The 15,485-nt window shown below is 43.5% G+C and overlaps 1 protein-coding gene across 1 annotated transcript in view; it reads left to right on the plus strand.

Annotated features, from left to right (window-relative positions):
• ankrd13c (ankyrin repeat domain 13C) overlaps window positions 1-15,485 on the plus strand; it is a 95,450-nt gene that overhangs the window by 67,481 nt on the left and 12,484 nt on the right. Inside the window, exons 5-7 of the mRNA XM_084338000.1 lie at window positions 995-1,040; window positions 8,901-8,967; window positions 12,145-12,289. Coding sequence (XP_084194126.1) covers window positions 995-1,040; window positions 8,901-8,967; window positions 12,145-12,289 — 258 coding nt within the window. The remainder of the gene's footprint in view (window positions 1-994; window positions 1,041-8,900; window positions 8,968-12,144; window positions 12,290-15,485) is intronic.

Below are 15,485 nucleotides of genomic sequence, written 5' to 3' on the forward strand. Positions count from 1 at the left end.
TGCTCTACATACATACACTTGGGCTACAAATGAAACGTTTAGCCCTAATTGCTGGGAGTGTCACAGACATTTACATCAGGAGCTTGTAGGCATAAGGACCCTCCCGGTGGGCTGTGGCTGTCTGGCTGGCATGATGTCTTTCAGTGCACGCTGAGGGCATAATGCCCAGTCTGGCTGCTCTGGTACTGGGTACTGCTGCCTGGCCAGCTGTGTCTGTCTCCCACCCTCCTCCACCCCTCAGGGGACTAGAAGAGAGAGTGAGTGATGGAGAGAGGAAGGAGAGGGGGGAGAGAGAGAGACAGAGATGCCAGGATGCCATCATTGTTGGCTGATGTAGCTAGGATGTCAGCGATTGATTTTGCTCTGCATCATCATTATCGTCATCGTCATCTCAGGAGGGATGATGTAGCTCTGACAAGTGATGCTGCACCAGCAGTGGTATGACATCATCATCACTGGCCCCAACGTGGCAGGGTTCACACCGCCGTTCAGTAGCTACAGTCCCAACCGTTACAAATCCCAAAGAATGGGGTTATGTATGAATTCAGCTTTTTTTTAATATATATAAATCTACCATCCCGGGACTGTCCCAAAATCTGTTTATGCACCGTCCCAGGCACATTTTCATTCATTTTATCATGGGCTTTTCTTTTTACATCGGGACAGCATTTTATTTCAAGCCTTTGGTTTAGGTTTACTTTATTTGTTCAAGGGGGACAGTGTTGTACATTATTTAAAAAAAAATTAAACGTAAATGCACCTTGTTGGGCAGGCGATGAGATCGGGATGGCCTTCACTGCACCATTATATGTGCGTGTGTGTGTGCTTTAAAACTGGGATCTATTCTCCTGGGGGTCTATTCTACTGTGTTAAATCTGGGCAACCAACACCCGATTGGTTCAGCAGGTTCACCTTTCATCTGGCCCGCTTTACATGTTAATTTGTTTCAAATTGACATGTCATAACAGAGTTCTCTTCTCTTGACTCTTAACAGCTGGGCGACTTTTATCTGGAGCTACACTGGGACTTCCAGAGCTGGGGTGAGTTAGTCCATCTCTGTAGCGACACCTTCTCTCCTGTATGACGTGTGCGGTGAGAAATATCACCGCTGTATGGTTCATGTTGCAGATAATCAATCGTACAGCAAACACCTGTGTGAGTGACCTAGATGAAAAGTTTTACTTTGAAATGTGACAGAGTGTGTTGTGTGTGGATGTGTCCTAAAGGGGGGAAATGTGATGGAATACCCAGCTGGTTAATCAGAGAGAACATGATAAGGGATGTTTACACCACAGCTATGCTTATCCATGGGAGTGGCCACCGGCTACATGCTGAACCATACTCCCCCTGGTGGCTGTGCTACCACACTTCCCATGCCCTTAAATCCTCTTGGGTCAATAAATCTTTGTGGCAAGCATTGTTCACAGACAAGTGACTACCATCCGTCTATGAATTGTGCTGTCGCAAGTATCCAGAGCCTTGACTCTAGTTGATTTATTAAGTTTATATATGTGTTGGGGGGGGCCCCAGTGAGAGTGAGCTACTAGTGTGTTCCGTGTACGCACAAGTTAATTATTGACGTGCTCGCAAAGGTTATGTAATGGACTCATCATGGTAAAGAAGATTTCTTAAAGATTGCTGCTTGTGTAACTGAGTTTGTAAAGATTTACGAGATGAAGTGGGCTTTGTGGAGACATAAGAGGTATTATATTTAATATGAACTACTGGGTAGATAGGCTCCCAATAGGCTTTCTGTGGTGGGAAAGAAAATAACTGACGCACGGCCACAAGATGATCTGACATGGGCTGCAGTGTCTTCAGATATGATCTACAGCAGTGTCTTAAAGGTATATGATCTATAGCAGTGTCTTAAAGGTATATGATCTGCAGCAGTGTCTTAAAGGTATATGATCTACAGCAGTGTCTTAAAGGTATATGACCTACAGCAGTGTCTTAAAGGTATATGACCTACAGCAGTGTCTTAAAGGTATATGATCTGCAGCAGTGTCTTAAAGGTATATGATCTGCAGCAGTGTCTTAAAGGTATATGATCTACAGTAGTGTCTTAAAGGTATATGATCTGCAGCAGTGTCTTAAAGGTATATGATCTACAGCAGTGTCTTAAAGGTATATGACCTACAGCAGTGTCTTAAAGGTATATGATCTGCAGCAGTGTCTTAAAGGTATATGATCTGCAGCAGTGTCTTAAAGGTATATGATCTACAGTAGTGTCTTAAAGGTATATGACCTACAGCAGTGTCTTAAAGGTATATGACCTACAGCAGTGTCTTAAAGGGATATGATCTGCAGCAGTGTCTTAAAGGTATATGATCTGCAGCAGTGTCTTAAAGGTATATGATCTGCAGCAGTGTCTTAAAGGTATATGATCTACAGCAGTGTCTTAAAGGTATATGATCTACAGCAGTGTCTTAAAGGTATATGATCTACAGCAGTGTCTTAAAGGTATATGATCTGCAGCAGTGTCTTAAAGGTATATGATCTACAGCAGTGTCTTAAAGGTATATGATCTGCAGCAGTGTCTTAAAGGTATATGATCTGCAGCAGTGTCTTAAAGGTATATGATCTACAGCAGTGTCTTAAAGGTATATGATCTACAGCAGTGTCTTAAAGGTATATGATCTGCAGCAGTGTCTTAAAGGTATATGATCTATAGCAGTGTCTTAAAGGTATATGATCTACAGCAGTGTCTTAAAGGTATATGATCTACAGCAGTGTCTTAAAGGTATATGATCTGCAGCAGTGTCTTAAAGGTATATGATCTGCAGCAGTGTCTTAAAGGTATATGATCTGCAGCAGTGTCTTAAAGGTATATGATCTGCAGCAGTGTCTTAAAGGTATATGATCTGCAGCAGTGTCTTAAAGGTATATGATCTGCAGCAGTGTCTTAAAGGTATATGATCTGCAGCAGTGTCTTAAAGGTATATGATCTACAGCAGTGTCTTAAAGGTATATGATCTACAGCAGTGTCTTAAAGGTATATGACCTACAGCAGTGTCTTAAAGGTATATGATCTGCAGCAGTGTCTTAAAGGTATATGATCTACAGCAGTGTCTTCAGGTATATGATCTACAGCAGTGTCTTAAAGGTATATTACCTGAAGCTGAGATGCAGCTTCTGCTTGTTTCACATACATGACATGTGTTTGCAGATGTGACATACTAATGCATTTACAGTAGCGTGACATGTCGGACCCGTGGAAAACTAATGCAAGCTAGCTTGATGTCTCCTTTGGACACTGGCCAAGGGAGGTGTGGAGCAATTTAACATGAGTATGGATATACTCAGTCATATATAGACTTGGTTAACAAAAAACACCATAAAGTCAAAAAAAAATTAAATAAATGAATGCAACACTCCCAGACATACCCCACGTGAAGGTAAGGACAAACTCACTAAAACCTAGCAATAGGGAAAACATGCAAGATACAAGATTCCTTTATTGCCACACAACCAGGTTGGTGGTATTCGTGATTGGGTACAGAGTGTATTAAGCTCTACAGTACATAAAACTGGAACATACATAGATGCACCACAGGCAATGTGGAGGAGAGAAACACAGTTCTATTTAGCTCAAACAGTATCAAGTACAAATAGGAGTTATTGCTGGATGACTCCAGCAGAGACAGGTAGAGAGAAAGGGATTGTGGGTAGGATGGGCCAGGTATAATGGGAGGGCCAGGTATTGGGTTGGAGGGGGAGCCAGGAGGGGGGAGGGGGGAGTTAGAAGGAGCAGGAGGGGGTTGACATGGGTTGGGGAGGGCTGGAGAGGGTTGAAAGCAGGGGCGGGGCTAGGGGGTAGCTACTTGGGCTCAAGCCCTGAATGTTTTCTGAAAAGCCCCGAATCTACTAAAAAAAAAATATATATATATATATATATATATATATATATATATATATATATATATATATATATATATATATATATATATAATTTTTTTTTATTTATTATTATTTTGGCAATCATTGTTACATGAAAATATGTTTGCACCAGATTTAGCAGAAGCTAATTTCCATCTGTAGTCTATCCAGCTGCTAACTGTATTTGAGTGAGTTAAGTCTTGGTGTTATGGTAGACTCAGACCTAAGCTTTAAATCACAATCAACAAGTTGACAAAAACATAATTCTTCCACCTTAGAAACATAGCTAAAGTACGGCCATTTATAAATCAAAAGGACGCTGAAAACCAGATCCATGCCTTTATCTCAAGCCGACTCGACTACTGTAATGCACTCCTTACCGGCCTCCCGAAAAAATACGATAACTATTTTATTGCAATGCACTATTGCATTATTTTATTCTATTTTACTAACTATTTTATTGCACTGCACTATTTTACTTTGTATCAGTGATAGTCAAACCGTAAACAAAGATGCCTATTAACACTTTCAGCGCCAAATGGCGCTGTTTACTGTTGAAAGGCCAGCGCCTTTTAACATGTGGATACGTGGCTGTGTTTGCAGGCCTAAAGCTATATTATAGCTATGGATCTAATAATATAGTCGATTGTCATTGAGTTTCTTCTGGTCAAGATGCAAAAAACAGATCATTTTTCCATCCATACATTTCCGTTTTATACCGTCGTGAATATGAGTGTAGTTTCAGGGTGGTCTGGTGTCATTTCCAAAATGCTTCGTAATGGCCGGCAACGTGTATTCTAGTAAACGTGTTATCGTTTCTTCCCTGGACTAGCTACTGTTCTCAAATCAAATTTTAGATTATCGGTATTGTTTCATCATGGATGCATGAAGGGGGGGGGGGGGGGGCGCCCCTCCGTGCTTTGATCGCAACCAACGGAACACGCCACACACACACACACGCCCCGATCAGCATGAAGGAATTTTTGGATCAACGCAATATTGATACCATATACATATAGTCCTTACCTTGACCAGGATCTGTCCCGAAAAGAATATTCCAATTATCTGATCGCCATTCCAAGTACTGATGTCGATCAAGGTTTGATTGATTGATTGATTGAAAAGTTTATTAACAGATTGCAGAATGGGTACAGTACAGTACAGCTCAATACATACAATTGTTAAGGGGATGCAGACCAGAGAAAGACTTTCGTCTTGTTTACATCAGGGTCCCCCATTTTCAATTCATCATAACATATATGACATACATGACATACAGATAGACAGTACTGCTACATCTATACATTTATGACATATCAGATTTGCAAATACAGTACTGTTTGTGATACAAACGTGTCCAGAAAAGGAGTGTATATACATTTGGCGTAGAAACTGTACATTGGAGGAGGTTGGATGGGTGGGGTGGGGTTGGGTGGGTTGGGTGAGGGCTGTACATTGGAGGTGGGGGGGGGGGGGGGGGGGTTGGGTAGGGGACACACACACATTTTACACTGTACATTGGAATACTGACAAAGCCTTACTTAGTCATTTACTGTACAACTAGGTTAGGACATTTGTAGGGGCCAGTTTCGAATTGCAGTCTCACGTAGGTGTTTTTTGAGAGTGTTTTTGAAAGTGGGTAGTGATTCACATTCCTTTACAGCTTTAGGTAGGGCGTTCCACATTGATGTGGCATAATTGCGAAATGTGTTTAGTCCCTTGTTTGAGCCGAATCTGGGTTTTACATGATTTGTGGAGCTCCCTCTGGTGTTGTGATCGTGGTATTCACTGACCTTTGGGAAGTATTTTGACATGTACATGGGTACCTTGGTCGCGTAGTGTATCTTGTAGACCAGGCCCATTGCAAGTTGCTGTACTCTGTCGTCTACTCTAAGCCATCCTAGGTTGTCAGGTCAAGTAGTAGTCTGACTAGCTTGTTTTGAGATGTTTGTAATTTGTTTTTTAGTGCCTTTGAGGTGCTTTGGTACCATGAGGTGCAAGCATAGTCGTAGCACCCTTGAATGAGTGCTCCTGCTAAGAGTCTTCAGGGTATTCTTGTTTACCAGAGAGGAGATCCGGTACAAGAAACGCGTTCGTTGGTTGACTTTTTTTATTACATTGGATGCCATTTTGTCACAGGAAAGATTAGCCTCTAGGATGGAACCCAGGTAGGTAATTTCATCTTTCCTTGTGATAATATTGTCACCCACTGTAACCGAGAAGCCGTCGGTCTTGCTGAGTTTGTTATTTGAACCGAAGAGAATGGACTCTGTTTTGCCCATGTGTAATGATAGTTTGTTGTCGGCGAGCCATATGCAGATTTTGCCTAGTTCCGAGCTGAGGGCTTTTTCAACCTGTAACTTGTTCTTGTCAGAGACCAGCAGGGCTGAGTCGTCCGCAAACAGGAACAAGTTGCAGTCACAAGCTGACGACATGTCATTTGCATAAATTAGGAATAGTAGCGGTCCTAGTATGCTTCCTTGTGGAACACCACAGCTCACTGTGAGGGGGGGGATAGGGTACCGTTTACTTCCACCATCTGTTCCCTCCCCTCCAGGTAGGATTGTATCCAGCTCACTGATCAAAACCAATTGCTTTTAGCTTGTCAATCAGAATGGTGTGATTGACAGTGTCGAAGGCCTTTTGTAGGTCCAGCATGACCATGCCGCAGTATTTGCCCGCGTCCACCTCTTGTTTAATGTGGTCGTTCAAGTAGAGAAGGCATGTGTCAGTGGAGTGGGATGTTCTGAAGCCAGATTGGAATTCGTAGATTAGATTTTTTTCCACGAGGTACTTTTCGATCTGTTCGTATACTATTTTTTCCATGACTTTCGAGATGGATGTAAGGATAGAAACAGGGCGGTAGTTACCCGGGTCTAATTTGCTGCCCTTTTTGTGCAGGGGTGTTACTCTCGCAATTTTGAAGTCCTTGGGGACGTGTCCCTGTTTTATGGAGAGGTTTATTATGTGTGTGATGACTGGGGTGATGGCTGCTGCTGAGTCTCTGAGGAATTTGGAGGGGATGTTGTCATGGCCAGTGGCCTTGTTTGGTTGGAGGGCGCTCAGTTTTTTGAGTACCTCATCTGTAGTTACCATTTCCAGTTTGAAGTCGTCTTTGTGTACGCCTAGGTTCTTGTAGTATGCTACTATGTGTTCTACCCCATAATGCCCTGAGTGGGAGGGTAGTTTGTTTACCAGTGTTGTGGCTATGTTTGTAAAGAAAGTTTTTAAGTAATTGGCTACATCCAGCTTGTCTGTGATGAGCGTGTTGTCCGTCTTTATGTTTATGTTTGAGAACCTGGTTTTAAGTTTTTTACTGCAGCCTAGTTGATTGTTGAGTAATTTCCAAAGTTCACGTAATCCAGCATTGAACATGAACCTGACCCTCGTCGATGCATGCATTATAAGCGTTTGGCTTGACCGAGTAGTTAGACCCCGCCCGCAGGCCGCAGCTCGGCCCAGACACCAAGCCACATAGTTTCAAATGGAGTGCAATAGCGGCCGCAAGGCGTTATGTGGCGGTATTGGACTTTTGAGATCTCAGACCCATCCCCAGTGATAACACAGGCTGCCGGCATGTCTTTATGAATGGAAATATCGAATAAAATAAACAACGATGACAACCCGACTATACTCTGGTTTTCGGGGGTCCTGGCGCTCAACGTTCGCCGAGTTAACCCTAGATCTTAGATCCTAATATGAAAAACTATGTGATTTAATGTTCTATGTCTTACCTTGACTTTGTCTATTTTGCTGCTATCTATTTTATGCTTTATGTCTGCACTTTATGCATTGCTCTTGATCTGCCAATGTTGTGCTCATTTTATGCCTGTCTTTTTTTACTGCTGTGAAGCACTTTGAGCTGAAATTCTTGTATGAAAGGTGCTATACAAATACAGTGTATTATTATTATTATTATTATTATTATTATTATTATTATTAATTATTATTATTGTTTGCTTCATTAATTAAAGGGTGTGAATTTAAGTGTTCTCTAGTGCCTTTTGTCCGCTTTAAGGTGGTGGTATAAGTTAAAGGTTGTGGTGTCGAAGTAAAAAAAATGCCCTGCCCGCTTACGTGGGCACCTATCTGGGCTAAGCCCCGGATCTCCTACTATCCTAAATCCGCCCCTGGTTGAAAAGGGGGGAGGGGGGGTGAGAGACAAAGGTGTATACATGGGGGAGGGTAGACAGATTGGTGAGGTGTGGGGGGAGTAATAAGAATGGGAGGGGGGAGGGGATCATTATTCCACAGAGGTGTGTAACGTGTCCATGGGTCTGACGTGTCAGGCTAGTGTGTGTACAACACATTCCTTCTACATGCATTAGCACATGTATGCCACATTTGAGTGACGTGAGGGTTGAGTGAGGCTTGCTCCAAGTGAAACATGAAAACAGCCACGGGTTGCATATCAATATAACCAGTGTCCTGGACGCGCTGCAGAACACATCGTTCCACTTGCACAGGAAGTGGGTTAAACTACCTAAAGGCTTATGTTCGGGACTGAAGCTATACTAACTGTAGCTCTAGTTTTAGGGAACTCCTGTGTCTGATCCACAGGCTTATAGAACAGTCTTGTATAAACCAACATATGTCTACTGGATGTGTGCTCAGATGAGAGGGATTTCTGGTTTGATTTCCCTTCAGGGCCTAGATGAGGCAGCATATGGTGCTCTCCTGGGTTGGAAAGAGACGTTTTGGTTTTTGCAAGAGTTTTCATTCTCAGATGCCGACCTTGATAGAATAATTTATGACTCATTTCAAACTCTTTGTGTTTGGAGAGTTGTGCAGAGTCTGCACAGGACTTTAGCAATGGGGTTTTTAATGACTTAGACCCAGCGAAGGGATGCGAGAGGCATTAAATATTTAGCGGTAGAAGTACAGGCTATTGCTGGTTGTACCTATATGGACCTCGAGAGGGCTGTACTCTCCATAGGAGCTTTTAAGTGGATGGTGATTTACATTATTGAGGGGAGTTTCTAGGTTATATCTTCACGTGTGCTTATCTTCTCATCTTGCAGTGCCTTTGCTCTCCAGAATCCTGCCTTCAGACGCGTGTAAAATCTACAAGCAGGGCCTCAACATCAGGTATGTCTAGTTAAGGAATCTGATCTTAAAAGACATTTAAATAAAAACGTTCTATTAATGTAAATCATATTGAAGTACTCTATCTGACTATCATTACACCTGGGTAGAACAGAGTCCAGTCTCTTCGGTTCAAATAACAAACTCAGCAAGCCAGACGGCTTCTCAGTTACAGTGGGTGACAATATTGTCACAAGGAAAGATGAAATTACCTACCTGGGTTCCATCCTAGAGGCAAATCTTTCCTGTGACAAAATGGCATTCAATGTAATCAAAAAAGTCAACCAACGAACTAGATTCCTGTACCGGATCTCCTCTCTGGTAAACAAGAATACCCTAAAGACTCTGGCAGGAGCACTCATTCAAGGGTACTATGACTATGCTTGCACCTCATGGTACCAAAGCACCTCAAAGGAGCTTAAAACAAAATGACCACCTCACCCCTGCCCACTTTGACAACCTAGGATGGCTTAGAGTAGACGACAGAGTACAGCAACTTGCAATGGGCCTGGTCTACAAGATACACTACACCACTAAGGTACCCATGTACATGTCAAAATACTTCCCAAAGGTCCGTGAATACCACAACCACAACACCAGAGGGAGCTCCACAAATCATGTCAAACCCAGATTCGGCTCAAACAAGGGACTAAACACGTTTTGCAATTATGCCACATCAATGTGGAACGCCCTACCAACAGCTGTAAAGCAATGTGCATCACTACCCACTTTCGAAACCACTCTCAAAGAGCACCTACAATAATGGATTGGATTTATATAGCGCTCTTCTCTGACTGACTGTTGCTCTGACTCAGAGCGCTTCACAGAGTCCATTATTCGTTCATACACAGTCATACAGGTGGTGGTAAGCTACAATTGCAGCCAGAGCTGCCCTGAGGCAGACTCACGGAAGCGTGGTGAATAATCAACGCCTACGGCCCCTCCGACCACCACCAACATTCATTCACATGCATACACATTCATACGAGGCAAGTAGGTTAAGTGTCTTGCCCAAGGACACAACGGCAATGGGATGGACATGGGCTTGAGCGGGATTCGAACCACCAACCCTTCGATCATTGGACCTACGGGAGACTGCAATTAGAAACTGGCCCCTGTAAATGTCTAAACCCAACCCCCTCCAATGTACAGCCCCCCCCCCCCCTGGGTTGAACATGATTTGTGGAACTCCCTCTGGTGTTGTGGAATTCACTGACCTTTGGGAAGTATTTGTACATGGGTATCCCAGTGGTGTAGTGTATCTTGTAGACCAGGCCCATTGCAAGTTGCTGCACTCTGTCGTCTACTCTAAACCGTCCTAGGTTGTCAAAATGTGCAGGGGTGAGGTGGGTTTTATGAGTAAGGCCAAGCAGTAGTCTGACCAGTTTGTATTGTGATGTTTGTAGCCTTGTTTTTAGGGACTTTGAGGTGCTTTGGTACCATGAGGTGCAAGCATAGTCGTAGTACCCTTGAATGAGTTCTCCTGTTAGAACCTTCAAGGTATTCTTCTCTCTCTCTCTCTCTCTCTCTCTCTCTCTCTCTCTCTCTCTCTCTCTCTCTCTCTCTCTCTCTCTCTCTCTCTCTCTCTCTCTCATCCTTATTTCTCTCTCTCTATTATCCTTATTTCTCTCTCTATTATCCTTCTCTCTCTCTATTATCCTTCTTTAAAAAAAAAAAAAAAAAGAAGATTGTTAAAAAAAAAGGACGGAGCGAGGACGGAGCGGAGCACCCGTTCCTAATGAGAAGACACCCTCTCTCTCTCTCTCTCTCTCGCTCTCTCTCGCTCTCTCTCACTCTCTCTCGCTCTCTCTCGCTCTCTCACTCTCTCTCTCACTCTCTCTCACTCTCTCTCTCTCACTTTCTCTCTCACTCTCTCTCACTCTCTCTCTCACTCTCTCTCGCTCTCTCTCGCTCTCTCTCTCTCTGTGTGTGCGCATGCATGCACGCTCCGGGCCTGTAGTGTGTAGCTGTTACAACTTGGTGAACTAGAGTGTGAAATCTGCTGCTGTGGAAACAAGCAGCCTCTGCATCTGTTTGCAGATCTATCCCAGAATAAATGAGTCTCTGCAGCTCACGGCCCGGCTCCCACTTACTGACTCGCTCACTCACACAGTCTCGAGTATACCCCCCCCCCCTGATGTGTTTGCTCTCCTGGTTAGCGGTAATACTGTAATACTTACAGGCGGTGTCGGGGGCGAGGAGCTCAGATCAGGTACTGATTGTTCTGCGTTTCTCAAAGGGCTTTGTGTTTTACCTCCTGTATGGCACACTGTCGGAATATGCAGACACACACACACACACAAACACACACACACACTGCACGGACACTCTACACGAACACAGATAAAAGAAGTTTTGAGCTGTTGCTAGGTTACCTGTGTCACAAATCGATGCAGCCGCCCACCGGCATCATACAATCACACTGTGAACTAACTCCGTGAAGGTAGAGATTTAGAGTGGATCTTTATTCTCCTGAAGAGTGTGTGTGTGTGTGTGTGTGTGTGTGTGTGTGTGTGTGTGTGTGTGTGTGTGTGTGTGTGTGTGTGTGTGTGTGTGTGTGTGTGTGTGTGTGTGTGTGTGTGTGTGTGTGTGTGTGTGTGTGTGTGTGTGTGTGTGTGTGTGTGTGTGTGTGTGTGTGTGTGTGTGTGTGTGTGTGTGTGTGTGTGTGTGTGTGTGTGTTAGCCTAGATGGTGAGCTCTCATCATTCTCTAACAGGCCTGTCTAATTCTGTATTCAAACTGTCTCCTCATTATTCTAGAGAGAGAGAGAGAGAGAGAGGGGGGGGGGGAGAGAGAGAACCCCGTCACTCTTCTCATACGTACCTGCTTGTGTTTGTTCTGCACACGCAGCTCTGTTAGTCGCTTTCTATTGTCACTCCTGTCCACAGCTACTCACTCTGACCCCTAGCCCCCCCCCCCCCCCCCCCCCCCGTCACCACGCAGAAAAAGGTAGAAAAAACACTTTAGTTGAAATTAGAAATGGGTCGTCACTCGCAACAATTAACGCACACATTATCTCTGAGCTATTTCCTGGTGACTCCTCACAGTCTAACACTACTTCTTTCAATAGCGTTCTCATCTTCATTAATTTCCTTTTTGTTCTGTTTCTCTTGTTCTCTCTCTCTCTCTCTCTCTCTCTCTCTCTCTCTCTCTCTCTCTCTCTCTCTCTCTCTGTGTATAGACTGGACACCACCCTGATAGACTTCACAGATAGGAAGTGTCAGCGCGGAGACCTCAGCTTCATATTCAACGGTGACGCCATTCAATCAGAGTCCTTCATGGTGCTGGACAACGAACAGAAGGTCTACCAGAGGATACACCATGAGGTGAGACACACACACACACACACACACACACACACACAATACTTACATCATAACATATAACATTACAAGTAAACGGGACAAAGGACTAGTATACACACAGACATAATACTTACATCATAACATATTGGCTGATATCAATCCCTGTCTCCTGAGCCGTTCAGCCATTTTGTAGTGTGACGTGTGCCCAGGGGTGTAGCTCCAGATTCAGGGCCCCATGAAAGAATGTATTTGTAGGCCCCCAGTGAATGCGAGCGCGCGTGAGCGGAATCTTTTTTGGCCATTTTTTTATTGATGAAAACGCATAATATGGTTTTTACCTATACATTCGGATCAGCAGTTCAGCACCTGCACTGTTGGTGGGTGAGCCTAGTAAAGGATGTCGCATTGCGTTCATCTTCAATGAATGGACCTATGCAATAGTCTACCAAAGCCCCCCCTCTCTCTCTATATATCACACACACACACACACACACACACACACACACACACACACACACACACACACACACATTCAGAAACAAACATAGTATCAATGAGAGCATCAATAATACACCTGAGTGATGTCTAGTAAAAAGGGGCCCCCTTCCAGTGCTGGGCCCTTGGAATCATCCTAAGCTACCCCCCCCCCCCCCAGCTACGCCCCTGCGTGTGCCTGGTGCCAGTGTATGGCAGCCATTGAGCCTGCGTAGCCCAAGGTTGGGTGCTACCAGTGGTGGTGAAGGAGGCAATTTCCACCCTACATTGTGGGGAGAGCTTTGAATGTCTAGCAAAAGCGCTATATAAATGTCATGATCATTCATTCATATAACATTACAAGTAAACAGGACAAAGGACTAGTACACACAGACTTAATACTTACATCATAACATATAACATTACAAGTAAACAGGACAAAGGAGACCTGACAACATACTAGAGACTAGAGACCTCATGCCACTGATCTGTCCAGTATTGAGCAACAATTTCCCTGCAGGCTCTCACTGGGCTACAATAACAGACAGTGGGCAATCGTAAATCCTTTGCAAAAACAATGATAAATGTGCTTTTCCGACACGAGAAGCTCAGGGTGTATTCTTACCAGTCTCGGTATGCTCTCCTGTGAAATGTATCGCAATCCGAAAGTTGAAACAACAGCTCCATTTGAAACGGAACTATTTTGCCGACCACACTACGCACTGAAACGTCCGCACTCTAGCTAGTTGTAGAGAGGGGCGGGCCCTAAAGCACGTACTTTCAGATATAGATCTAGTATATACAGGTATATAAAGGATTATCATTATATGCAGGTATATTCAGACAGATGTGGACAAATATATGTACAGTACATATAAATATATATATATCGATGGCTGAAGAGCAAAACCTCCCATCTGAAAAATGCACTTTTTTGAGAAAACTAAAATGCTTCCTTGTTCTCATCATCCAAAGTGAAATCTGCCAATCAGAAAATTGTGCAGATAGGAGGTGTTGCTCTTCGCCCATCGATACGGTATATACAGCATTATTGTACATGCTATCATACAGAATTATATGGGTAGAATATATAATTTATAGAATGCTCTTGCCTTGATCCTAACATACCTGGTGATAAGTATGTACAACAAATCATGGAACTTCAACATAACTTGAGATGGAAACGGCGATGGCCCTACATTGATGCCCACATATATATATACCCTGCTGGTCATGCCTGGGTATTGCAGGCTTGAGAGAGGAGAGTGAGCCACATGCGAAATCGTCATGGTGGGCGCGTGCTGAATTGTTAAAGACTTAAAGGAACACGCCAACATTTTGGGAAATTAGCTTACTGTCTTCTCCAAAGAGAGACAAGAAGATAGATACCAGTTTCCTCTCTGTGCGTTCAGAGGAAGCGGACATGGCCGGTTAGCCTAGGCATTGTCCAACCAACACCTCTCCCAAAGGCTAACCGGCCATGTCCGATTCCATTCATTGTGCTAAGCTAGGCTAACGTGCAGCCAGATAGCTTTCTACTGAACGCACACAGAGAGGAAACTGGTTTGGAACATGTTGGCGTGTTCTTTTAAGTTGTAATAATGATTGAGTTTGTCAAGTCTTCATAACTTCACTCGCCTGCCACTTAACCAAGCTGGATTATAGGCTGTGGCGTTTGTTGAACCTTCAAATTGGAGATAATTTGCATTCACAAGAGGAAGACAGTAGGGGTGGAACGGTACGCATTCAAACCGTACACCGTTCGGTACGACCTCCACGGTTCGGGGCATGTGTGTATTGTTCGGTTATAACCTTAGCCTCGAGCTAGGCTAACGTTACGTTAGCCTCAAGCTAACGTTAACTAACTTCAGCCGCAAGCTAACCATGGAAACAAACGCTCACAGCGAAGTGACTCCACGACACCAGTTCCATTTGGGGAAGGGGGGTATATTGACGAGGCTTGACAACAGAGGTTCAAAGATAACTGTTTGTGTTCAATAACGAGCCAGGAGACTAGAGCGTGTGTGTGTCAACTGCGTCTGCATTGTCAACCCATAACACGACATCATAGTTTACATCCTGGTCCCTGCTGGGACGTACCAACTCCACACACCACTGTGGGGGGGTTTATATAACATTCCCCATTCCCTTGTAACATCTTCTTTTTTTTGTTGATAACAACAGTTACAACATTCCTTAGTGCAAATTATTATCAATACAAGAAACCCCATGAACGTCCTTATTTAAAACCCTAATCATCTTTTCTGTGACTTTTCCTTTTTGATAAGAAAGTCTAGTGCTGGTTGCGCATATGCATACTTTATGTTGATGGCCTTTGTCTATAATGTGGCCACAGAAATGGAAAGGTTTAATTATTTTGTTTGTTTGTACTAAGTTAATACTTTGACAAATGTTGCCTATATTTTTCAGTCAGTTCGGTCTTTGTGTGCCAAACATTATTTAAGGCAAACCGCTGTAAACCTTTTTTTTTACCAAATAAATGAGAAGCATGTTTAAATCGGCAATGCCTCCCCCCTTGCTGTACCAAAATCTCTCCTAGCTCTAACCCGGTCACTGTCAAAATGATGTGCCTGATGTCAAACTGCCTCATTCTTTCAGTTTTTGCATGACTACATCCTTGAGAATAACTGAAAAGTTGGATTATTTTTAGGCTATATATGATACTGATGTATGGTACTTTTGGAGTGTTACATTAAAAAAAACAAAAAAAAACAACGTATAC

The sequence above is a fragment of the Notolepis coatsorum genome (assembly GCF_963971535.1).
Source record: "Notolepis coatsorum genome assembly, chromosome: 2".
Lineage (NCBI taxonomy): Eukaryota > Metazoa > Chordata > Actinopteri > Aulopiformes > Paralepididae > Notolepis > Notolepis coatsorum.